Source organism: Barbus barbus, assembly GCF_936440315.1.
Source record: "Barbus barbus genome assembly, chromosome: 13".
NCBI lineage: Eukaryota > Metazoa > Chordata > Actinopteri > Cypriniformes > Cyprinidae > Barbus > Barbus barbus.
In genome coordinates this window covers 16,311,355-16,339,112 of record NC_136741.1, presented here as the reverse complement: position 1 = coordinate 16,339,112, position 27,758 = coordinate 16,311,355, and the positions used below count along the sequence as shown (strand labels likewise).

At 37.2% G+C, this 27,758-nt stretch overlaps 1 protein-coding gene across 17 annotated transcripts in view; it reads right to left on the bottom strand.

Moving 5' to 3' along the window:
* tp63 (tumor protein p63) overlaps window positions 1–19,540 on the bottom strand; it is a gene marked incomplete at its 5' end in the record, with an annotated part of 40,840 nt that extends 21,300 nt beyond the window's left edge. For 14 of the 17 annotated variants that reach the window (XM_079432742.1, XM_079432750.1, XM_079432754.1 and 11 more), the window contains one exon: window positions 2,821–2,998. In XM_079432742.1, coding sequence (XP_079288868.1) covers window positions 2,821–2,862 — 42 coding nt within the window. Of the gene's footprint in view, window positions 1–2,820; window positions 2,999–10,619; window positions 10,750–11,108; window positions 11,241–19,269 lie in introns of those variants that run through there. The other 3 variants (XM_079432740.1, XM_079432748.1, XM_079432749.1) reach the window with 3 other exon arrangements.
* Window positions 19,541–27,758: the final 8,218 nt, after the last annotated feature.

Genomic DNA, 27,758 nt, shown 5'->3' with positions numbered 1-27,758 from the left:
TATTATTCAGTTTAAGTTGATATATTTATTATATATTTATATGCAGTGGGGGTGCTCAGTCATTCCCACAGAGTTTAAATTTAAAATGATACTGAAAAATGTAATATAATATAATATGATATAATATATAAAGTAACAAGCTCAAAGTGTAGAACATGGCACCAGCAACACCAATGTCATGGTTTTGATTCCAAGGGATTGCATGAACTGATAAATGCAACGCAAGTTGCCTAGGATAAGGTCTGTCAAATGCATAAATGTAATACTATAATAATATATACAGCATTTACTACATTTTTATTTGCAAGCAAAACCCTCTTTTAATCCGAAAGATAAATATGTCTGTTTCTAAAATCAAGACAATCTTAAAGTTCAATATTTATCAGTTTCTTATTACAGCAAAATAACGAATGATTAAGATTTCAGTTTCAGTTCTGGATTGACAGTCTCAAATGAATTCCCGGGTAAAACAAAGAACTGCAGTTGCATCTTTTAACGATGCATTCTAACAATGTGCTGTTGACAGATGTCAGCAGTGCCAGCATTACAGTTGATTTTCAACCTCAAATGCTACCTGTCTTTGTTCCTGTTTCCACAAGATGAACCCTAATGGCCAAAACCACTACATTACTACTTCATTCTAACAACTACTTAAGTCTAGAGTTTGAGAGCAAAATGAGGGCTCCTAACTCAAGCGTAGTGACAGGAGCTGAGGCTGTCCTGGCCTGGGGGGTGAAATGGCTGCCATTCCTGGGTGTGTTCCAGTGACCTGGGCAGTTTGTAACCCGGGATGGGTGTTAAGAACATCTGTGAGGCCTTGATGAGTGACCACAGGGGTAGAAAGCATTAAGCACTAAATTGGGGTGTGGCGGGGGGTTAGGTGGGAGCGCTCTTATTTTCTTCGCACTTCGTACCCAGTGGGCTGGGCAGAGCAGATGATTGTATCTGTATCCACCAGAGTTAAAACAATTACAATTCCTAGACTTCTCAGGTTCACTTTGATGCACACATTCTTCAAATTGGCTCCGCAATCTATCAGTCAGACGAGCGGGAGTTTAACCTGAAGCCCTTACAAAGAGAGAAAGATGGACGCATCTTTAGGGACAATCTGCTGTCAAAAAGCAAAACCAAACCTTAACCTAAAACTAAAAGTAAGCAAACCTCACCTCACAAAAAAAGATTAAGATGCAACAAATTACCAAATTAGATCAAGAAATTACCACATTTGATCTATTTGAACCATCATTTAAAACATTTACAAAATTCCTTGCACCTCTATGTCTCCTCTTACAACACAAAACATGCATGTCTACGGACCCGTAACCCCTACCATGATTAAAGAGAGTGAGAAACAGAGTGTTTTAAAAGCATTAATCAAAGCTGTGTGGGCTGTGGATTGGTTACCTAAAGCCAGCTTTAAAAACACAAGGGGGGGGGGGGGGGGGGGGCAGGACTGTGTTTCTACCAACAGGTCTGTCTCTGAGCTAACGGTGTTGTGTTGACAACTGCTTTGTGCAAGAGAATGGCAGCACTGAAATCACAGTCTGAACTACCACCTGTCAGGAAAGAATGGGGGTGCTTTTAGACAACAAGCACAGATCCGGCCGCTGTCTTAGATGGTTTACAACGCATTACATTATACTGTTACATTATAAATACAAGTTACATTATACTGAAAGTTCTGTTTTATTCAACTTATTCAACATAAGGTAATTTTTATTATTACACAAATGAATACATTATAAAAGTCAAAACAGTATAATTTTGGGGTAATAAATAAATATGCTTTCCATATATTAGCGCTGGCATATTGCTGCATTTTAACAAAAATACACACAGAAATTTGATAACCATAATCCATGACGATTCAAAAACACATTAGCAACCTGACATGAAATTCAAGCTTATCTGTGAAATCATGATCCTTTTGACACCTCTCTCAATTATATGGGCGTAAATTATTATGTATTTTTTTTTATTGTTTTTTCCTGTCCTGATATAGCAGCGCAATGACTTGAAATGACTAAAGTGCAAATGCACAAATTAAGCTAAAGAAAGGCTTTAGAGCAATTTCACATAGCACTTTTTTTATATATATACACATAAAAATCCCTGCTGCAACAGTTTGTAAACAAAGGTAAACATTCACTGAGTGATATTAAGCTTAAGTAAAAGTAGATTCCATTAGTACTTTCTCAAAGCAAACTGCCCAATCGCAGCCCATTGTTCTATACAAACAAGATTATCAGTCTCACCGTCCCAGACAAATCCATTATTTGCCAAATACCTTGACTCAACCCAAGAGCACCGTACACCGTAGACAAAACAGCAGCTAAGCAAACCATTAAGGCAATACACAATGATTTTTATCTGTATAGACACATGTCCGATTTTTCACACCCACACATCATTGTAAAATCCATTATCACAGTTCAAACCGATGACTTATTAAATGCAAACATTTCACTTTCTAAAGTGTTGATATAAAACAAATTGCCAAACATGTGCACAAAGCAGTAATTAACCAATAAAAACCAATAATTAACCAATAATTTCTTGTTAAAATTCAAATGCAAAGTGTTATACTAGGACCACAAATCACAACATATTCTTAAGTAACAGCATCCCATCAAATGTTTTTGGTTAACACCGTAAGAGGCGAAAAAACATACGGTACACAATATATATCCTAAAGCCTTTACAAGGCCTACTTTTGATGCCACTCTTGCCAGTTACTCCAGAGGGTTCCCTGAAAACACAGAATTTAGCACTGGGACCAACTCAATCTCCAGATGGGCAGTGGTAGCACAAGGGCCTTACCTCACTGTATGATGTGGGAGGATTGGTCTCCAGGTACAACATATTGGCGCTGAGGTTGAGCAGTGCAGCCGCTGTTTGCTCCACAGGCTCCAGGATTCTTACCCCTTGTTTTTCTTCTTTTATCCCCTAAAAGTGTGATGTGGGCTACAGAGGTGAACGGGACAGGCTTAAAGTCTCTATAGGAATTCAATGGGATTGCCATATATACCAGGGACGAAGAGGGAGGGCCTGAGAAATTACCTGTCCAATACCTGAGTCCAATACCACACCCTACTTTTGGGAAGGTGTTGCCTGTCTTCTGGCACTTCCTTTAAGATTTAACCCTAAGGAGTTGCGAAGCACTAGACCTAGATGTTTTGCAAAGCAACTATTTAATTGCTATTATTTTTCACTATTGCTTTTTTTATACATATTATCTAGACAAATAAGTGTTCTTTAATGTATGAAGTGATTTTATTTTACTTAAATGTTTAAAATGAGTAAAATGTGAATCAAACACTAATTAAAATCTGTGCAACTGAGATGATAAACAATGAAACAGGCACTAACAGCTAAAAACATTAGTCAAAAGGAATTATATCAGGTCAGCCATTTAACTGACTTATTTTAATTCAATAAAGAAGCACACTTAAAATTAAAATCAATTACCTATAAACTAGATTTATTTATTAATAAAACAAATTGAAAACTTTAATGATTTTAGTATTTGATGACATGATAAAATATGATGGATAGAATTGTGAGACACAGTAAATGATTTTGCACTGAAACATGGAGCCTCCAGACAAACAATTCTCTCTTGCTTTTGGAGGGAATCCTCTTTATAGTTCTACAATGACCTTAGAGCACTAAATTCTCTCCAGTAGTAGCATCCATAGCCCCTGTTTGCATAAGAATGAGCCCTCCCCAGCAGCCAAAGAGCCTCTAGCATGGCCCTATGACAGTCTCATGAGGAACAATACGACTACAGCTGATGGCTTGTATCTATCAGAGATGACTGGTGTAGATTTGTTTTGAATACATTAATGTTGTTTCAGATAAAGGTAAATCAACCCACTTCTTTGTGAATATTTAAATGTATTCATGTTAGAGTCAACAGGTGATAGAGAAGAAATGCCATTAAATCTCTTCTCAGCTCAAGGTACTAAGATGATTTTATGCACTACATAAATGTAAACTGTTGTTAAACTGTTACTCTATTACATCTCATTTATGATATTTGCCCTGTAAATGATCAGATACTTCAGCAATGGATTCAAAACCATCTTTTCAAACCTAAAACAAATGTGCTAAATTTGGTCCGTTTACCAGACTGACTTAAAACTGTTCACTTATGTATTCCTAAGGTTGGCAGTCCCATCCCCATGTACAGCAGTGTCATGCCACTTAATCGTTCTGAAATTGGCAGACTGTATTATTAATGCACTATGAGTCACTTTTACAGTATATGGCACTAAACTAGCATAAGAACACATTTAAACTATTACCACCTATATAACACCTAGAATATGCTTCAAAATACTTCAAAAGAGTAGCTCACACCCTCCTGGGGGTAGATGTTATTCAGAGCACTTTTGATGGGGGGTAATTAGAGTTAGCTAAACAAACTTCTAATTACTTTAGAAAAACACTGCTGCAAACAACAATAGGGGTTAAGGCCCTCGCTGCAGTAGAAGCACTGAAATCACTATGGGCTTCTGCTGTCAACTCACCCAAGGTGTTGTGATTAATTTAGCTGACGGTAGCGGAACTCTTGCAAAAGTCTGAAATCATTTAAAAAGACCAGAGCTAAATATTCCTTGTTTACGTACAATACGCAATTCATTATGCAGTGTGCACATTTGCTATTAATTATAGAAAGTTCTTATTGATAATAAGAAAACCTGCTAACTACAGTATTAAATATCCTGGAAGCAAAGCTGTAGCGCTCCATCAGTCTGCAAGAATAGATGTTACACATACACCGTTTAAACGTTTTAAGTCAGTTTGATTTTTGAAAATACTTTTATTCAGCAAGTGGGCATTCAATTTAACAAAAAGTGACAGTACACAATTTGCTAAATATTTATAACATTTTACAATGTTGCAAAATGTTTATTTCAAATAAATTTGATCTTTTTAACTTTATTCAAAGAATGTTGAAAAAAAGCACATTTCTTGAGCACGAAGGCATAACAGAATGATTTGTAAAGGATCACTAACCTGATATACTTAAGTCTGCTAAATTGGAACAACTACGGTAATTTTGTACCTAATGGACGTTAATTGTGCAGAAGAAGTGAAGAAGTCCAACTAAAGATATACTGAAATATATTTGATTGCGCTAAAGTGGAACTATTGCAACTATACTTTAGGTACACTTTAAATATCTAACTTTTAAAGACGATATTATTCAAAGATCATACAATTCTCATCAGTAGTGACATTAAAACACATTTGAGGCTTAAAATTAAGAAATGTACATAGTGTACAAGTAGCACTCCAAATAAATTTTAATAAACATTTTTAGATCAGTAAGTCTCAAGCGATGTGTCAGTAAATATGTAAATAGATTTGAACTATACTTTGTATGAAATAAATGTATATTAAATATATTACCTTTTTTTTAAACCACAGATGTAATTACTGTTTATACTCTATTTCTGATCAAATAATTGCAGAATTGGTGAAAATACAAGACTTCTTTCAATTTTTATTTTTGAAATTCTAGAATATTTGTCTGCACTTTCATTATTCCTATAATCTTAGATTGTTTGTACTGTTTGTATGTTTTATTAACAGATGTTAATATGTAAAATGTTTTTAAAGTGTTTATTGCACTGCCTTGTAAGGCTACTTCTGGTTAAGAACTTATTTATGTGTCCCGTGGGGGTCAGAGGTGACAGAATTAAGGGACAGCCTCAGGTAACAATAGTCATGGTGCACAAAGGGCTGGACCCCTAAAGCTGACCCACCTAATAATCACAAATTATACCACAGACTAGAATCAGAAGTAATAAGCCCCTAAAAAGATTTTGCTTTAGGGAAGCATGGCCATTCATAAAACAGAATATGTAGATTATATTTACTTAGATCATTAGATCAAATAGATCTGACTGTTCTGGTTATCGATTGTATATAAAATGTATATTACATTTAAATTTAGATAATGATGTGGCCGTTTTTATTATTTATTTATTTTTGTCCTATCCAAGCAAACATCCCAAACACCCTATCTGAACCAATCTGAATAAAGATTCTACTTGTCAAGTCAATTCCTATTTGTGTGATAAATATATATTCATACAGACATGTAAAACAATTAGGCTAAATTAGGCAACTGCTGTCAGGTAATAAACAGGCTCTGCATAAAGGTGGTGAACCCAGCTGAAGCTTCCCGGTGGCTCAGACAAAGGATGCTGCACTTAGATCTATATGGACACTTAAAGGACTGTTTGGGCTTACAACTCTCGGATTAGTGAGGTGTCATGTGTCAGGTGGCTTGTGTTTTGAAAGACACCTGTTCAAGAAAGTCTGCATCACCCCTTTAATAGAGGAGTAGGAAATAAATAGGGGTAAGAAGTTTTTTTTTTTTTTTTTTATTTTTTTTACTTTAACTGAGTTCACTAGCTGATGGGCAATAGTGCTAGTTCAGGATAATAAGCCGTTTGTGATGTCAAAGACTAAACACCTGTGGACATCAGAGAGCAAAAGTCAACACCTGTACTCTGAACTTTAGAATAGTTTTACAGCATAATTGGCACTAGTCCTCACTATCCTGTTTTGATCCATGTCTAGTCTTCGAGGGATGGTTACATTCTGTTATTAGTTAAAAGTTATTCGTTTCAAATCATTATGATGTCTGACCTGGTATACTGGTGACAAACATTTGTAAGACGAATTAAAAAAAATGCCAACTACTACACAATCGTACCACAATGCAGAGCCTTTCAAACAAACCAGGTCAAAGGTAACTGCTGTAATTTTCAGTATGAGACAGAGGTAAGACAAAGATATTTTAGTAATTTAGAGATACATTTCTTCCTTTAGTTTTGCATTTATATGGAGTCGTCTAACTCTTACAAATACTTAGCATGTCCTAATGCTTTGATGTAAGTTGTAGTTGATGTAAGAGAAAACCGTGTAAAAGGAAGAGAGTGGAGGAAAGGAAAGAGACAGAGGGAAAAAGAGAAAGAGAGAGAGAGAGAAAGAGAGGTAAATGTTTAGATGGATTACTCTGTACCTTGCCAGTACTGTTTCATTTTGCTTGAGGCAAACTGGTGGGGTGAAGAATCAGCAGTGATTTAGTCGTGAACTGTGGAGTTAAATCTCAAATCAAGAGTCAAAGAGAATTAATTGAAATATATTTTTTTAAGAAAACATTTTTAAGTGGCTCTGGTGATCTGAACTGAACATGCATCAGCACTATGAAAACGTTCACATTTATTCATTCATTCATTCATTCATTTAGCTGACGCTTTTATCCAAAGCGACTTACAATTGCTATATATGTCAGAGGTTGCACGCCTCTGGAGCAACTAGGGGTTAAGTGTCTTGCTCAGGGACACATTGGTGTCTCACAGTGGATTCGAACCCGGGTCTCTGTCACACCAAAGGCATGTGTCTTATCCACTGCGCCATCACCACCCCATTTACACGTAAAAACATGTTTTTTTTAAATAAATGGGGAGAAATTTACGAATTTGATTAAATAACAAAAAATGTACTAATCAAAATTTTAAATAATTCACAAGAAATGTTTAGGATAAAATATAAGATGAACAGTAACTACAGAATGGATGGATGGCAGAAAGAAGCACGCCTTAATTGTGTGTTCCTGCCTAATGCTGAGTCAGGCTCTACTTGAAAAGAACACTACAAATGACTAATCAAGGGCTAGGGCACAACACAGCCTAAACAAACCATTGCCTCACCACCTTCAATGTATTCAAGGGACATATTATTTTGAATTTTTGCTGCTCAGCAACACCCAGATCCAAAAATGTACTCAATGCACAGCCGTTTTCTCTCACCAATATGTCAGTACCTATTTATAACTGAAACGGTTTGCAAAATATAGAATGGGTTAATGTGTCACTTTATTTCGTTTGATACTGGTTTTGATGGGAGAGAAAAAAGCAGCACTGTGCATTGTACTGTGTAGAAAAGTGATACAAGTAAAAGCCGTCAGGCTTAAATTCATTTCTGTCTGGAGTGTTTATAAGAGTTGGTGTCACCCACACAAAATTATTTAAGGCTGCACATATACATACATGCATACAAAACAAAACAAAAAATCTGTTGAACTGCAGTTTTTATGTACCCCTGGTTGAGCATCACTACTTTAAGATCAGGCTACACCAGGCTAAATGTCCAAAATGTGGGACAATGCATCTGTGATTTCACCACATCTCACCGTGATATCAGCTGAGCTGTTTGATGTCAGGACACAACCTTTCCTCTATCACATTCCTCCATTCTACCTGACTCTACACCTCTGTTTCTCCTCCCCCATCCCGATCTAACACAGACAGAAAAGGACGCAAGCCTCAGTCAGTCACAGCGGCAGGTGCTGCTCTAAATTGTTGCCCTGCAGCTACAGAGAAAGCACACCTCCCAAAGAAAGAGCAATTTCAGATTAAAACACAACACCCCTGCACAATACAAACACAGAGGACCCTGAAGGCACCAAACAGTGCACATCATCCAATAATTAATGAAGGCGGCAAACCTTTTTCTTTTGGTGAAGGAATTCACCGAACACTCATAAACTGAAGATAGTTTAGCAAAAAGGAAAATTCTGTCTCAGTATTTGTTGTACATTTAATAAGTCCAATATTGCTTGGACCCCAACATTCTTCAAAATTCCTACAGAAGAAAGAAGCTCATACAGGTTTGGAACGACATAACGGTGAGTAAATAGACAATTTTGTACTTTTAGGTGAACTATTCCTTTAATGGGGTGGCAACTATGCCCACCGCTGTCTAAAAGTTTGTTCCTCAAAGTTTGATGAGCATCATTGCAGCAAACGAATGGCAGGTTGCCACAGTTTTTCTAGGTTTTCGATCAACACGAATGCTAGCTGGCAAGGGACGGAGTGTTAGCGTGCCAGTGTTAGCGCACCACGCCCGATCTTCACTGCGAGGAAGATGGGGGCGGGTGGTGTTGTATGGGGGGGTATTAATCACCAGATCAAGAGAAAAGATAATCCCTCAGGGCCAGAGAAGTAAAGCGTTGCTCAGTCTCTCCCTTTTTTTCCCCATCTTTACTACCAGACAACTGCATTCCTCTGCTGGGAGGGGAGCCACATCCACCTAATTCTCCTGCGTGCCCAGAGAAAACCGACAAGGCCTCAGCGTCAGCTACAGGTCATACATTTAATGTCAAACTTTCCATTGCTCTTCTGTTGTGTATAAACACAATGTTAGAACTAAACGTGTTGATAGAATCTGCCCAAGGGATACACAGATTTTGCATGACCTACATCAAATTACGAATGAACAGTTGTTAAACAGTGTTACAGATTACAAGAACAAATTTTAGAATGAGTTAGAACAAGAAACAAATCTTGTCTTGAGTATAGAAGGGGAAAATGCTAACTTACACCAAAGAAGAAACTGTCTGATGTGTAGTATTGTTGAAAATCTTCATCTTCATAATTCATCGATCCACTTCAGACCCTTAGATTTTTATGCTCACCCAAAAAAATATTTTTCTTGCATGACACAATGAAAGTTGCATCTGAAGCACTTCAAACAGGACGTTCCATTGCAGGAAAGCAAGGCTATCGTCATCAGGACTTTTTATTTAGTGTGTTCATCCGGACCTGGACAGACCTTTTGACTTTGTTACCACCAAAACTATCCAGAATGACCAGGGAAAACCCACAAACACACCCAATAAACAGTAACACCTCCACATGAAAGTGCAAAATAACTGTTTTTGCGGGGGCTTACCACTAAATTCCCCACTACTGAAATTATTCACTTGATTGGTCACACTAAACAAAACTAAGTTTCATAAGTGATAAAATAATTGTGGTACTCTACTTAACAAATTTCGTACGCATTCAAAAATGTTTGGTTGCTGTTCAATATTTAAAAGCAAATTAGACAAACTAAAATTAAAAGGCACTAAAACAACTGGACAAAAATATTACAGAGATTCAAACGGTTATTATTGTATTGAAAATCTAATTATCTTCTGCTACCATTAAAAAAAAAAAAAAAAAAAAAACAGCCCGTATGAGACCTTTCAGTTGGAGGTTTAAAAAAAAATCCCCATGTACATTTGCTTTAAACTTTGCAGGGGATTTTGACAGAATTCAACAATTAAATGCTTGAGCGCTACAAGTAGTAGGAAAACAAGCTAAGTATTGAGAAGATATTCTGTATTAATCACTTTTGTTCATTTAAAAAATCTAAACTTTTTGTAGTTTTAGGCCACATGAAGTTACATTAATGGTCAATTTATAAAACAGCCTAAAGGGCTATTTATGTCACTATTACATTACATAGGAGGTATATCTGGGAGATAGTTTGATTCAATAACCAGTTATCAACAATCTACGTTGGCTCCTCCTTTAGAAAAATGAAACCTAACTAAAATTAATATTCAAAGAGGATTTATTCATTCAAGAAGTTCACAACTTGCATTTTGCATAATCTGCCATCTTGAAATGTGTCAAGAACAGGGTACCACAGTAATTCCTCAGATCTTTGTGACTCACTGCAATATCTGACATTGTTATTGCACTTTAGTGCAGTTTTTAAATGTGAAAATGTGTGAAAAGCTGTTTTTAGTGAAATGAAGTACTCACTGTAAGGGGCTCCTCAGGCCCACGCATTGTGATGCAGTCCATACTAATCTGTATGGTGTTGGATGTTGATCCAACTGCAGAGCCCTCAGAAAAGTTGAACTCGATAGGCTGCATTGAATGTAGCGCAGACCTAGAACAGAAACCAGTAAATTGAATGAAAACAGTTTTGTTTTCTTATTATTTACAATTGTATATTTTTACTCTTAAAAAGATAAAGTAAAATGTATTCATTAAAACTTTTGTTAAATAAAATGTGATCCAATAAGTGGGGGACTGCTTATACACTAATAACTGGTGTTGTAACTATTTTTATTCTTAAGTTGACAGTAAATTTCACAATTACAAAGAAACAGCAAGTAATACATTGAACTGAAGAAGTAGAAAGACTGAAGTTGTATTTTTATTTGTATTCATTTTTTTACAGTTTATTGCTTTTATTTAAATATTTATTAAAATATGAGTGAATTTGCAAGGTACTTTATAACTCACTGGTCCAGCATCTCCAGCAGCTGGTTGAGGACGTCTTGTCCGAGGATATCTGTACCCTGAGAGCCCTGGCCTTGTGACATGGAGGCCAGGAAAGAACCTTCAGCCCATGAGAGACAGGCTGGTTCTCTCAATCTAAAGAGATGGAAACAAAATTTTAGTCAGTAATTCTGCCAAGTGTATCAGGGCACAATTTCTATGTAAAATGTTTCTCAGGTTAAGAAAAAAAAATGAACAGTATTTTGATAAATTTCCAAAATGGCAGGTAATTGTATTGGAAACATTTTAAATTATCTAAAGAAAACATGGGTGTTGGTTTTGCCATGCAAAAGTCACTTCCAGGATTTTGGAGGGTGTTGTGGGTGGTTTCCAGGGTGTTAAAATATAGTTGCTATGGTTTTCTGAATGGTTTCTAAGGGTGTTGCCAGGGTTTCATTAATTTTAGATGGTAGCTTCAGGCAGTTACTTATTGGCTGTGTTATTTTAGTATCATTGAGATAGTATAGCTTTTATTAATATTTCAAATTCATTTTTTGTGTAATCAATTTCATTTTCATTTTAGTAACCTGTGTTTTTGTCATTTTTTATAGTTTTTTTATGGCTATTTTCTATAAATATAAATACTGTCACTTTTTTTATTCATTTTTATTTCAAGTTTAGTTATTTTTGCAAGTCAAGTTACACTAAAAATGAGAAATGTCTGGCAACTAGCTGAACTAAAATAGGTTTACCTATTTCAAATATTTAATTTTTATTTTAGTTAACATTTATTTTAAATAGTAAAAATGTTTTTAAATAGTTTTAGTTAACTATAATAATAACCCTGCTTACTGGCTCTGAGTCTAACCCAGCCTATATTTTTGTCACAAGAAAAAAACAAAAAAAAATCACAACCTGCACATTTTGAAAAATCATCCATATCTTGACTATGAGAAACAGAAACAGTGATGTGAGTTGCAATACTGCTAATTACAGTAACAACCGACTTGAACTCAAATCTCATTTAGTAAACTGATACAGTATTCATTACTGCGTTAATGGTGGAAAGAAGGCACTGCACCCATTCAGAATGTAAAAACACAGCCCATTCTTAATTGCCTCTCCCCCCACAAAGGCCATGCTCTGTGCCTGTCTAATGCAACACCAATAACCAGTGTTAACATGACATTTAGGAGCAGTAGAGAGAATAAGACTGTCAGTGAAAACACAATGACCCTCTCCATCTGAAATATGACACCAAGCCAGAGCCCAGCGTCTCATTGTTCCTGCTGAGGAGCAGCACACGCTGACGACCAAGCAGAGCGGAATTCCCCCTCACTGTCTATATGATAGCAACACCACCGCTATGCAGCATTCGGAATGTGTGTGGCAGAACTGGGCTTGGCTGTGGAAGGGGGTTGAAGGTAGTAAATGTATGTATGCGTGTGTGTGCGTCTGGGAGTTGGGGTGTCAACCCATAATCTACCGTTGGCACTCGGGTGTGGGGCCGGAATTCCCCTACATTCTGTGAGGTGGGGAGATATTAATATACTAAGCTATGCAGGCATGCCTAATAAATGCTGAATGCTTTAAGGCCGAAGGATGTCAGATTACTGTATCCTAGACAGATACACAAAGTAACACTAGTCTTTGATATCACTGTAAAATGACACTTCCATGCCAGCCTTTGAAGATAAAATTCAATTTATAGTATTTAAAGGGAAGGTTCACCCAAAAATGTGAATGATGCTGTCATTTACTCACCCTCAAGTTGTTCCAAACCTGTCTGAATATTTTTTTTTTCTTCTGTTAAACATAAGACATGAAGAATATGGGTACATTTACATTACATTTACATTAAGGGTAACCAGCTGACTTTCATAGTACAGCAATTAAAAAAGAAAGTCAACTTGGAACGGCTTTAGGTTAAGTAAATGATTACAGAATTTTCATTTTTGAACGAACTATCCCTTTAAGATTTTTTTTTTTTTTTTACATTCCTTTGATGAGTTTAAAAAGTTTACATAGTTAAAGGGGTGGTTCGCCTAAAAATTAAAATTCTGTCATCGTTTACTCAACCTCAAATTGTTCCAATTCTGTATGAGTCCCTTTCCTCTGTTCAGCACAAAATAAATTATTTTGAAGAACGTAGATAACAAATGGAAATGTATCAGGAAAAAAATACTACGGAAGTCAATGGCTACCGTCAACTGTTTGGTTACCAACATTCTTCAAAATAACGTTTGTGTTCAGCAGAAAATAAGAGACTCATACAGGTTTGGATGGACATAAGGTTGAGCAATTAACAGACCTTTCGTTTTTGTTTGAACTATCTCTTTCTCCTAATGAACGCGGTTCATACTTTTTTTTTTTTAATGTACCATATATATATAGAATAAGTTGGGAGCAATGGGTGTTTTAATTAAACATCTTTTGTGAAGAAGACAGAAATGCATGCAAGTTTGGAATGATACGAGTAATTTCTGAACAGAATTTTCATTTAAAGGGATAAGGGTCAAAATGCACGTTCACTTTTTACAATATAATAAAACCAGTTAAAATTACGCCCATTTCCTAAAGGAGGAAAATGGGAGGTGCAAAAAAGGATTTGGAATTCAGCTTCAATACCATGAAAAAATTCCTCTTTTCCATTTTCTTTCCATGGGTTCCCCAAACACAGCTCTTCAGAAGAAAAGAAGTGTATATACTCTTTTTGTCTTTGTTCAGTTGAAGAGGTGTGGCACAAAGTGAATGCTAGAGTTGAATTACTGGGACAACGGTGTGCTGCCAGGCCTGTCACTGGGGATAAAAGCTTTTTCAACCCTAATGTTTACTTTAAGCCTCATAGATATTGTCATTTGGCACACTGGAAGACGCACAAATGCCAAGCCCAATGCGTCAATTGTCACGGTGTGTCCACAGGTCCATACCTCAGCATTCCTACTTCCCATTGTAAGATACAAATCTAAACCCCACTGCATTTTACACTGTGAACATGAACAGTCTGAGGGGCTTCTAAGGGAGTAAGCAAATACAAAATAAAAGCTGGGGCCTAATTTACTGACAGCTGTTCATATAGTTAGTTGTATTAATGAATTAGTCACCCATTACAAGTACAATCAAAGAGAATGGCGCTATGGAGAACAAAGGGTACTTATTTATTGGATGTCATTTTTATGAAATGGGTGGGATCTTGCACAGATAAACAGAACTGTGTATAACATTGAGATGATTTTGCAACGTTTTTAGGTTTTGCAATTTTTGCAAATTTTCGCAATCTTTGCATCTATATTTTTTTATTTTAAGTTATAAACAACATAAGGCGATGCATCTGGAAATAAAAAAGAGTGGTATATTCTACTGCTAAGAAAAAGTAATATTGCTATTCATTATTCCATGCAGAAATCAATTGTGCTATCACAAACAAGCAGCATCACTCCATCACTGTAGATAATATTTTTAGTATTGGTTGGTTTACTTTTTATGCTGAAACAAATACAATCCCTCTAAGCAAGAATGCAATGATTCTGATAGAGACCCTAAGTCAATACATAGACAATATTAAAATTATATACTAATAACTTTGAAAATAAATAAATCATTAAATTTGAAAACAAATAAATAAATTAATTAATAAATAAATAAAGTGGATTTAAGCATTACAATATTACACCATTACAGGAACACCATAACAAATTATATTCATTTTTGAAATGATGTAAAGATTATATTTAACAGTGTTATCAAATTATTAGTGTTTTTAAAGATTAAAGGGAGAGTTCAATAATGTTGTACAATAATGTAAATGATCAGTTTCTTGCACAGATCGAATGTTTCACTAAAAGTTCTCAATATAACGTCAGGAGCCACAGGTATTAATGTTGTGTTCCTTTTTATTTTATTTTCCTTTTATTCTCAAAAACAGGCAGCTGCTGACTTTTTATGAATTTCCAAGGACCACGGTTTCAGTTAAAAATCTCAAGAAAAAAAAAGTCACCTACATCTTGGATGGTCTGAGGGTGAGTAAAATAACTGCAAATTTTCATTTTTGGGTGAACTGTTCCTTTTATATATTTATTGGGATTATAGAAACAACAGCATTTTAATTACACAAAGCTACATTTTAATTTTCCTTGCACTTGAATTATCTCTAAAAATCCTTATAAACAACTCAGCAAGAAGCAACGGTCAATAAACCAGCGGAAGCAACTTAAGCAAAGTGTTTATGTCACAGGGGTATGTCATCTATATCACATATCATGGAAGACTGTTTCATTTATAGTTCTCTGAGAGTGCTAAATGGCTCTACAATTGTCAGAACGCATACATTTAGCTTTTGCTATCACACTCAACAAAACCACAAAACAAGATACTACTTCTCTCATGTCAGAGAATGTAGTGGCTAATAACTTACACAAGGTTCAGCAGCTCTCTGTATAGGGATTACATGTCTCTCTCTCTCTCATTGATATGTTATTGCATTTAATATTGTCAACATTACAGGTTGGTGAGAGCATGAGGACTATATAGGTCTCCAGCAGGTGCTGAGTGGCTGCTGTCTCAGGTCACACATTGTGACAGGACATGTTTCAGATCCCTGGCCGAGAAGTGAGAGCTGGGTTGACAGCCTTGGTGTCATGACATCATCATCATCATCATCATCAAACCGGTGCCAGGGAAATTATCCCCTATAAAGTTGAGTGAGGATGCAAGCCCTTCAAAAGGTCAGAAAACGAAGGACAAGCGGAAGAAATACAATACGGTTGACAGAGATTTTCAGCCAAGAATGACATCATTGTCCCACAAAAGGTGCAGCACCCATGCATGAAAATATCCAGCTTTGATTTACACCCACAGATATGACAGCTGACGTTTATGGGCAGATTTCTGATCCACCATCAGCAAAAGTGGGAATGACCAGCCCGATCTCACGGCAATTCGTACATATTTTATGAGGTGGCTAATTCGGACGACCTCACTCGTACAAATTCATACGATTTTTGCTTAATCGTACATATTTTACGAGTTGCCAATTCGTATGAATTTGTACGAATGACCTACACCTAACCCCGCCCCTAAACCTACCCGTCACTGGGGTTTAGAAATATTAGAAATAGAGTAAGGTCGTATGAATTCGTACGAAATAGCCACCTCGTAAAATACATACGAATTGCCGTGAGATGTGTTGGAATGACCATTTCAATTAAACATCTAGATAATTTATGTTTACTTATCAATTGGATCAAACATAACAGCCTGATAAAGCAAATAGTGCAACCTGAGAATGAGTAATTCTAGAGTCATGCAGCAAAGGAACACTGTCACTCTCCGTCAAGTTACTAAATCCTAAACATGCTCAGATTTCCTCTGAATTCTGCTTTAACACTTTTGCTGCCACATCTGTCATTATCTCAAATCAATCATCACATCCCCCAATTTAGCCAAGAAATCATGCTTCTTTTCCTTTATTTTACCCTATAATGGGTAATAAAAAAAAGTGAGACAAAAAAGAAAAAGGCTTAGCTTCCTTTTTCAATTCCTCTAAAAATGGCATAAACTTCTTGGAGACAAAAGTCAACTGTAGTTTTTCATTGTGGATATGTGTAGGGTGGGCTTCATCTCTAGTGGTAGCTTCTTTGGAAGCTGTGGGTGGGTGTCTGGTTACTGGGGGGAGTTATGCATTCTGCCTGAGGGAGAGGCTGCACTGCGTCCACTTAAACACAGACCAGGCCCCTCGCAGACAGGACGGGGTCAAAAGTCGCAGCTTAACAGGGCTGCCCATTGTCTCCTGACAGGTTGGGCACATCCAGCGATGAAAATGCAATCAAAACAAACAGAGTCCTGCAATCTGGGGAGACAAGTGAGAGGGGCTTCTCTACTATCTTCATTAATCAGAGGCCAGAGAACGTTCAAAGGGATCTGCCAACCCTTCCCTCATCCCTCAAACCCGGGGCTGCAGGATGGACACGGTGGCTCAAACAAAAGAATAGTGGCCCCCATGATTTCTCCTCCATTTAGACGCGTGCTTTCACTGTGAACAGCCCCAAATTCTGTTAAATGTGGCAAAGGACTGAACCGTCCCAAAGTTATACAATTTCATATGGACTTATTTCACTCTGCACTCGTTATTTATTCATTTTTAAAAGTATTCTACAAGTATTTAAAAGTGTCTGATGCCAATAAGGAATAGTCATGTATTACATTTATTTTTAATATTAGACTTTATTCAATTTTTTAATTATAATAAATGTTCACTGTTGGTTGTAAGAAATAGACAGAAGGCTTTGTTCAAAGAGCATTATTAATGAGATAGGTAAATATGTGAAGTATGTTTTTTCCTAACAGAACATATATCAGAGTAAACAGGTGTGTGACAATGATTTAACTGTTTGGCAATTAAATATTACTCAAACACAAAATCTACACAGCATTTTCACCCATTTGATTATTTATCTTTCCAAGAGGGTCTAATTTTGTAGGATTCGATTAAAAAAACAACAAAAAAACACAACTTTGAGCATTTGACTTTAAAGGAAATTCATTTTATTTTGAGAACCTCTTTACATGTCTGTTTCTCCTGTTTTGTGGTGTAGATTAGACCTACTGATAGCAGCTGGATCAGTCACAAAAACAACCGTCTCTGCAGGTATACCTACATGTGCTCAAAGGCTAAGACCTTATAAGTGAGGCTGCTTCATGTCGAAAAGGGATATATTATGGTAATAATAAGGTTTTACATCAATTACAAATGTTGTCTCTGGTTTTGTTGGTTTAAAACTTGACATTAGAATAGTTTTTTTGTGAATTGTATACTTCAGTAAAATTCCATTATAGTAATTTTTGTCTCAGCTGTTGGGTAAACAAATGAACACTGTGTAAAACTACACTAGCATTCAGACAAGGGTAAAAAAATAAGTGTATATTAAATCAAAATAAATTTTTAGGGCAAATTCAGCTAATACTTAAGCCATCACATGTTTTAAATTTGACATTTACTCAATTTATTAAATCCATTTTTGCTTTCCAACTTTCATATAAAAAGGAATTTTATATTTGCAATTTTTTATGTTTAATGAATTGTCATAATTTGACAATCTGAACAGTAATTTGGCTGCAAATCAAACAAAAAAGGGGAGGTTCCTTTGAAATCACTTCCCTCACATAATTAGACAATGCCCCATGAATGAACATTTTATTTATTCATTCATTTTTTTCTTGAACAACCTTTAGGGTTGGAAAGATAGTGGAATTTATATATTTTTAAATTACACTTCATATTAAATGCCAACACAAAAAGTGACAACTAGCACCATTTTTTCAAAAGTTTTTTTTCAACAGATATTTACATACATTAGATTAGCAATGTTTTTACATTTAAGTACATTTAAACAGAGAATTTTACAGACCTGAAAATAACCAGACATGAACAAGCATTCATTTTTCCCATCTTACCTTGTGACTACTGTCAACATACCAAATTACATAAAGGCCACAAGTATCTCATTAGAAAAAAAATGGTCTTATTCATTTTATATAACCTATTTTACCGTAATTTATTAGTTGATAGATTAAATATTCAGAGCTGCTAAGGAAAGCTGGTATTTAAAAATGCATGTAGTGTATGAAACTATTTCAATCGCCTTTTTAAAGAGGTGCCAATACTCCATTGAAACGGAATATTACATTAGAACATCATTAACGATACAAGCATGAAAATTTAATTCCTAGCTATTAATACAGCTTTATTTAGATTTGAACTCTGTTCAGAATGTCCAGTAGCATGTGCATGAAGAGCTAACAAACAAGCAGGCTGAGGATCGAGTATCCAGACAGTTCACCTTAAACTGCACAAAATACTTTCTTTGTCGCCATAAGAACACCACACCTATAAATATCATAGCCAGGCAGCAGCTGGAGAACCAGACACAACTGTTAGCACCTACAGCACGTCTCAGTCCAGACAGTAACTCTTTAATGAGCAGAATAAGAACAAACGCACTGTTCTGGACCATAGTAACAAGCATGCATTGCTTTGCAATATGTGCTCGTATCTATTTACAAATGAAGCAACTAAATAAAACCACATGCACCATGTGTGCATGCCCAAGTAAGTGGACAAGATAAACCTAGTGACCCTACAAATGGCTCTTCAGAACTGGCCAAAAAACTGTAACTCCTGTCTTACCGTTGAAAGGCTCGCTCTGGGCACAACTGTACTGCTGCATAAGGAGAGGTCATACTGCCAGACTGGGGTCTTTACTGAGGTCGTCAAGGTTATCGGCAAGTGGCCCAAGCACATGTATTACAGCAGACCTGGAGTTACAAATAAATGAAAAACATGAAAAACATAAACAAACAAAAAAGAAACCGTGAGGCAGATTAAAGTGCTAGAAGGTCAAGTGCACAGGAGTGAATCAAGTGTGGAGGATGTTTTAATTTTGGTTTAATCTTTCTACAGCCCACAAGCAAAGGGGCGGCGTCAATGCCAACATGCTGACCAATCCCTGACAACAACTGGACATGGTATCATACCCCTTCAGTTGCTAGGATATAGATATTAAGAAACAACCCCCACCCATTCCATTTCTAGTCCATGTCCCCAGTGATGTCTGTCTAAGCACTAACCTGAAAAGCACATTCCGCCGTCCATTCGCTGGCTGCAATTTCTATCCAGAATCCCAGGAGCTTTAAGCTATGCGTGGTGATTGCATCACACCAGCCGCTAAGTTCTATTTTAACCCGACCAGGTGAAAAAGATGTCACATCAAATAGCCCTCAGTGACCACGATGGCTTCCTGACCTGTCAATAAGGCTGAAACCCTGTGTTAGAAGTTTATCGCCTTGCGTCTCTTCATCCGCTAACATGCAGAGTGAACGCCTGTGACAAGATACTAATCTTAATTGCCAGATTCCTGCTGTTATAAAAGCAACAAATAGATGTTCCGCTCTTGATGTCAACTTGTTGCTTGCTAGCCACCAATTCTATAGGGCGATTTAAATTAACCTGCTATTGTATCCTTTAGTGTTCTCTAGACACAGCATACTGCATGATGGGATTCCAAAAATAAAGGCATCAATACATCGCACAGAAATTATTGAAAAATCTCACTTCATTTACGCCTGCTGACGGTATCGTCCAGAGGCTGTAAACTTAGAGGTGTTTTGCGGTTTTTAGGGGTTGAATTGCAGATGAATCAGAGGTTTAAAATAAAGGGGAGGTCACAGAGGGGAGAAGGATAATAAATAGATGCTGGGTATCCAGGGAACACGATCTGGTGTGCCGGACTTTTGTACCTTTAAAGAGAGCCTCAGTCAAGTGTCATCCTTCATCTATCCTATGCCACTACCCATGATGCACCATAAAAGGGACCTTTTGTAATGGAGACACTACTGAGTTCAAGACATGGGTGTTTACATGTACGTGTACATGAATTCTCATTCGCAGCCCAGTTAACTAACAAAAGCGGAAAATGAAAGACAAGACTTGATTTTGTCTATTAGGAATTTACTGAATTTGTGAAAACTGCGAGTCCCATACCAGAGCTGATTGCAGGTTTGTATTATCCAATAACCTATGTGATTGAAATTCTCAATAGAAAGAGTGAAAATGTTGACGTCATATTGACTTAATGTTCTTTTTGACAGTAATATCCCTTTTGAGACAAACTGGCCAGCAGTCTCCCAATCTCATGTCCTTTACGCATGCCAAAGCAGCTAGTTATTTTAGATCACCCCCCCCCCCCCACTACACACACCCAACACAATGTTAAGCACACACTACACACACCCAAGCAGATAACTTTACAAACATCTGCAAATTGTGGGTCCTCATTTTGCCATTCTTGAACAGAATCCAACTTAAACGACATGTTTTGGTCTGCTGTACTTGGCTGTAGTTTATTGGGGGTGACAGATTCCCACATATCCACAGCCGAAGTGAAAATGCTTTTAACTTAATTATCAATGGATACAATCCTAGTTATTATAGACTTCTGCTGTGAACTGGATGAATATTAAATAACTAAATGCATTAGAGAAGTGATTCCTGCACCTCTTTTAGGAGGCAGAATCTTTCAGTGCAGTCCACACGGGTTGTGAATGTGAGCTTGCAATCTGATTAGATAAAAATAATAAAATTAAACAATTGCAAGAAAAAGTGCCTTTCTGTTGAGTTTACCTTGTGGGTAAATAAGGTAAACAAAATACAAACATATGAGTGACATGACAAGTGTTGTCCGATTCTGAAACAAGCTAGTTCTTTTAATGAATCATTTGAAAAGCTACTCGTCTGAATCAGAATGATGAATCCTTTACTGGATGAACTTGTTCAATCTGTTAGAGCAGTAACTGAATGCATATCTGACTCACTGACTGAAAGTCAAGTACTTGTCTGTTTCAGAATTAAGTAAGTGTTGTATACATTAGGTTGTGAAACTTGAATCAGTGTAATATATAGACTATATACTGACTGAAAGGTGCACAGGGACTCCCATGAAAGACCAGCTGTGTAAATCAAAGACAGGTATTGTTGCATGCAGGTATTTACCAAGATAATAACATGCCAACAAATTAGATTTAGGTAAAGATCAAAGATTTTGTCAGCAGGTAATAGTTTTCTTAAGGAGTTGCAGAATCACGTCATTTTTCCAAACACACAATTGTTACAAAGCCATGCAAACCCCAGAGCTCTCTTTCATAGCTGTGTTCTATACAGCATTTATCAACTGGATACACCCTGAATCAAGTTTGCTAAATTGTTAATAAATAACTACAGGAAAATACAGAGAATTGTTTAAATCTCACTGCAACAATTTAACAAAATTATTTTTCTCAAGACATTATGTGTTACAATTTCTGTCTACACAGGCACGCAAACATTATATTGCATTTGCTTGCCTTGTGGGTATCAAAAAGTTTTCAGTTTCCAGTTTTTTTTGTGAAATGTCATGTTTTGCAACACAGTCTTGACATGCTGCTCAATGTGTAATGTGAATGCCCCTCTAATTAGTGGGATTCTTACTGTATAATTTGGTCTTGATGGTGTACATGCAGTTACAAAATAAGCTTTTCCTTCTTCTGTGTTTAGGATTGAGAATGTCTTATTTTATATTGAGATGGTGTATAGTTTTTGGACAAATATTTTTTGGAGTCATGTGAACGGACAGTAACATTTTTAACCCCTGGATAAGCAGTAGGCCTATGTCTGGTGTAAAAAAAAAAAAAACAAGACTCACGAACAGAACACCATATCTGTGGTCAAAAATTTAAGTAGACCAGTCTTATAACGAGGGTGCTTTGCTGTTACAGGAAGTGGAAATCTTGACTGCATGAAGGACATGGATTCTTTGAAGTATCAGGCCAAGATTGTGATACCTTTGGTGCATGAACTGAAGCTGATGATCACTGGACTTTCCAGCAGGACAATCATCCCAATGTATACATCTAAATCTACTTAAGCTTGGTTCGTAAAATATTCTAGAGGGACCTGTTCAGTCTTCAGTTTTAAATATCATAAAAAATATTTGGTGGAATGTGGTTTTTTTTTGGCGGGACAATGACAAATGACTTGCAGATCCTGAGCACCACTGACAAGCATCTGATCTTGTATAATGTGTAGTAAGTAGCCTACTGTCGCTCCATAGTATAAACAGAGCTGCGGATCGCGAATCTCGAAAGTGAAAGTGAAACAAAAAAGCGATTGTGCAACCAAAAGAAGTTTCAATGCCAGGCATAATAGCGGCTCCCTGATGCACGCAATTTTATATACAGTATGATCACCCAATGATAAAACGGTGAGAGAAAGTATTGAAGTATTGAGCTTATTCTCAGTCTGTGATCGATTGCTTCAGTCTGTTCCTGTCTGTTGTGCTGCTGAGAGGTTTGCATTTGTAGCGCTGCTTTTTTGTTGAATCTTTACCTTACTTTCACTCTCTGTTGTTTAAAGTGATAATATATAACTTAATTCCCACCATATTTCTGGTATTATCTATCAAACTAATCTAACTAATTTGATCGTTCGCTTTTTAAAACCAGTGCAGCGCATCAGCTGGTTAGCTTGTTACTCGCGGTTCCATTCACGTTTCTATTCTTGCCTATTATTGTTTTCTTTTTTTCTCGCTCCGTTTTCATTTCTCTCTCGCTCCGTTTTTCACGAGCTCATCAAACAACAGTGGTAAGTGGTAAGTTAAGTTGGTATCATTCATCAGTCACGGTGAGTAATGGCTTCTTCTCCTGCTATTGTTGTTTGCACTTCATGTCACATGTATAGTTTATCTCTCTCTGTCGGCGATGAGGGATTCACATGTGATAAATGCAGGGAAATAGTTAGGCTGACAGAGAAGGTTTCAGAATTAGAGACACACATCCAAACTTTAGTTGAGGATAGTAAGAATGTGAGGGCTGTAGATACTGCTTTGGATGCGACTAGCTCAGGGAGTCCTGTACATTGTTCGGTTCTGGTGGAGCCCATGCAGCAGGGCAGCTTGGTGACTGTAAGGCGGCCTAGTCGCAGGTCAAAACACCACTCTTCCGTTCCGATCAGAACATCAAACAGGTTCTCCCCACTCAGTGAGGCACCCACTGAGAAACCTGATGAAAGTGCTCTGGTTATTGGCGATTCTATTGTATGGAACATGAAAATAGAGACACCAGCCACCATAGTCCATTGTTTACCGGGAGCCAGAACGCCTGACATCTTGGCAAATTTAAAAATGCTGACTAATGCTAAACGTAAATTCAGTAAGATTGTTATCCACGTCGGCGCTAATGATGTTCGACTTCGCCAGTCGGAGATCACTAAAAATAATGTTAAAGAGGTGTGTGAACTTGCAAGTACGATGTCAGACACTGTAATATGCTCTGGTCCGCTCCCTGCTTACCGTGGCGATGAGATTCATAGCAGACTGTCGTCACTCAATGGCTGGATGTCTAAGTGGTGCTCGCAGAATAGCATAGACTTTATAGACAATTGGACGAGTTTTTGGGGCAGACCTGACCTGTTGAAAAGAGATGGTGTTCATCCATCCTGGGGTGGTGCCGCTCTTCTCTCTAGAAATATGGCACATAGTCTTAGAGTTCGTACTTGACTAACTGGGGCCCAGGTCAGGAAGCAGACAGACTGGCTAAACCGACCGTCTGCTAGCCGCCTTACGTCATAGAAGTCAGTTAATTCTCAGCACATAGAGACTCCTTCACCCAGATATCACACTATAGAGGCTGTGTCTGTTCCCCGAACTAGAAAATACAGAAAACGTCCAAAACAAATTAAGAGTAACAATTTAATTGATGTTCAACAAATAAAAAATGTTTACAATGCAGAGAAACAATTGATAAAGCTTGGCTTACTGAATATCATGTCCCTTTCTACAAAAGCACTTTTTGTAAATGATTTGATCAATGATAATAATCTAGATTTGCTCTGTTTGACAGAAGCATGGCTAAAACCAGATGAAAACATTACTTTAAATGAGTCCACCCCCCAAGATTACTGCTATAAAAATGAGCCACTTCCGAAAGGTAAAGGGGGAGGTGTTGCTACAATTTATAGCAATATTCTCAGTATTTCTCAGAGGGCAGGCTTTAAGTATAACTCGTTTGAAGTTATGGTGCTGCGTATAACATTATCTAGAGAAACACGTGTCAGCGATAAATCCCCTGTGATGTTTGTACTGGCTACTGTATACAGGCCACCAGGGCACCACACAGACTTTATTAAAGAATTTGCTGATTTTCTATCTGAGTTAGTACTGGCTGCAGATAAAGTCTTAATTGTTGGTAATTTTAATATCCATGTCGATAATGAAAACGATGCATTAGGATCAGCATTCATAGACATTCTGAACTCTATTGGGGTTAGACAACACATTTCCGGACCTACTCATTGTCGAAGTCATACTCTAGATTTAATACTGTCACATGGAATTAATGTTAGTGGTGTTGAAATTCTGCAGCAAGGCGATGATATCTCAGATCATTATCTAGTCTTGTATAAACTCCATATAGCTAAAACTGTAAATTCTTCACCTTGTTACAAGTATGGTAGAACCATCACCTCTACCACAAAAGCTTTGTAAGTAATCTTCCTGATTTATCTAAATTCCTCAGCATATCCAACAGCACAGAAAAAAATGATGATGTAACAGAAACTATGGACTCTCTTTTCTAGCACTTTAGATACAGTTGCTCCTTTACGCTTAAGGAAGATCAAAGAAAACAGTCAGACTCCATGGTATAATGAGCACACTAGCACCTTAAAGAGAGCAGCCCGGAAAATGGATCGCAGATGGAGGAAAACAAAACTAGAGGTATTTCGTATAGCCTGGCGGGAAAATACCCTATCCTACAGAAAAGCATTCAAAACTGCTAGATCTGATTACTTTTCGTCTCTTCTAGAAGAAAACAAACATAACCCCGGGTATTTATTCAATACAGTCACTAAATTAACGAAAAATAAAGTATCAACAGGTGTTGGCATTTCCCAAAAGCACAGCAGTAATGACTTTATGAACTACTTTACTGCCAAGATCGATTCTATTAGAGATAAAATTGTAACCATGCAGCCGTCAGCTACAATATTGCATCAGATATTGCACTATAGATCCCCTGGGGAACAATTTCACTTATTCTCTACTATAGGAGAGGAAGAATTGTATAAATTTGTTAAATCATCTAAACCAACAACATGTATGTTAGACCCTATTCCATCTAAACTACTAAAAGAGCTGCTTCCAGAAGTCATATATCCTCTTTTGGCTATTATTAATTCATCACTGTCATTAGGATATGTCCCCAAAACCTTCAAATTGTCTGTTATTAAGCCTCTCATTAAAAAACCACAACTAGATTTAGTTAATTACAGACCGATCTCAAATCTCTCTTTTCTGTCAAAGATACTAGAAAAGGTAGCAAATTATATTCGCAATTATATTCATTCTTAGAGAAAAATAGTATTTGTGAGGAATTCCAGTCAGGATTTAGACCGTATCATAGTACTGAGACTGCTCTTAGAGTTACAAATGACCTGCTTCATGGTTGTATCTCTTTATTAGTTCTACTGGATCTTAGCGCTGCGTTCGACACTATCGACCACACCATTCTTTTAAATAGACTAGAACACTTTGTTGGCATTAGTGGAAGTGCATTAGCATGGTTCAAATCGTACTTATCTGAACGCCATCAGTTCGTAGTAGTGAATGAAGAGGTATCATATCGATCACAATTGCAGTACGGAGTACCTCAAGGCTCAGTACTAGGGCCATTACTTTTCATGCTTTACATGTTACCCTTGGGAGATATTATCAGGAGACATGGTGTTAGTTTTCACTGTTATGCTGATGATACTCGGCTCTATATTTCTTTGCGGCCCAGTGAAACACACCAAGTTGAGAAACTAACGGAATGCATAGTCGATATATAAAACTAGATGACGAGTAACTTCTTACAGCTAAATTCTGAAAAAAACAGAGGTGTTAATTATCAGACCTAAAAACCCCACATGTAATAACCTAGAACACTATCTAACACTTGACGGCTGCTCTGTCAATTCTTCTTCATCAGTTAGGAACCTAGGTGTGCTGTTTGATAGCAATCTTTAATTAGAAAGCCATGTTTCTAGCATCTGTAAAACTGCGTTTTTCCATCTCAAAAAACATATCTAAATTGAGACCTATGCTCTCAACCGTCAAATGCAGAAATACTAATTCATGCGTTTATGACCTCAAGGTTAGACTATTGTAATGCTTTATTGGGTGGTTGTTCTGCACGATTGATCAACAAATTACAGTTGGTCCAAAATGCAGCAGCTAGAGTCCTTACTAGAACCAGGAAGTACAACCATATTAGCCCGGTTCTGTCAACACTGCATTGGCTCCCCATCAAACATTGTATAGATTTTAAAATCTTGTTAATTACTTATAAAGCCCTGAATGGCTTAGCTCCTCAGTACTTGAGCGAGCTCTTATCACATTATAGTCCTCCACGTCTGCTGCGTTCTCAAAACTCTGGCCATTTGATAATACCTAGAATATCAAAATCGACTGCGGGCGGCAGATCCTTTTCCTATTTAGCACCCAAACTCTGGAACAATCTACCTAATACTGTTCGGGAGGCAGACACACTCTGTCAGTTTAAATCTAGATTAAAGACACATTTCTTTAACCTGGCTTTCACATAACACACTAATACACTTCTATTATTCAAATCCGTTAAAGGATTGTTAGGCTGCATTAATTAGATCAACCGGAAACGGGAACACTCCCCATAACACATGATGTACTCGTTACATCATAAGAAGAATGGCATCTACGCTAATATTTGTCTGTTTCTATTCTGTTTCTCAGTCTGTGTCCGGATCAGATGGTGGATCGGCGCCGGGAGATGATGTATGTGGCCGGACACCTGGATGAGGGTGACCCAGGGACATATCCCCAGTCACCATAGCCACCCGATCTGGTCCGTATCCAGCCCAGATGGTCACTGCAGTCACCAAATCCAGATATAGATGGTGTATCTATATATACACCATCGTATCCAGATTAGATTGTGGATCAGCACCCAGAGACGACCTCTACAGCCCTGAAAGTCAGCGGAGACCAGGACACCGAGATGAGCGCCAGAGACAGATCCCCAGTGAGGACCTGCTTAGACAGCCATTGGGAAAGACCACTGGAACCAGTT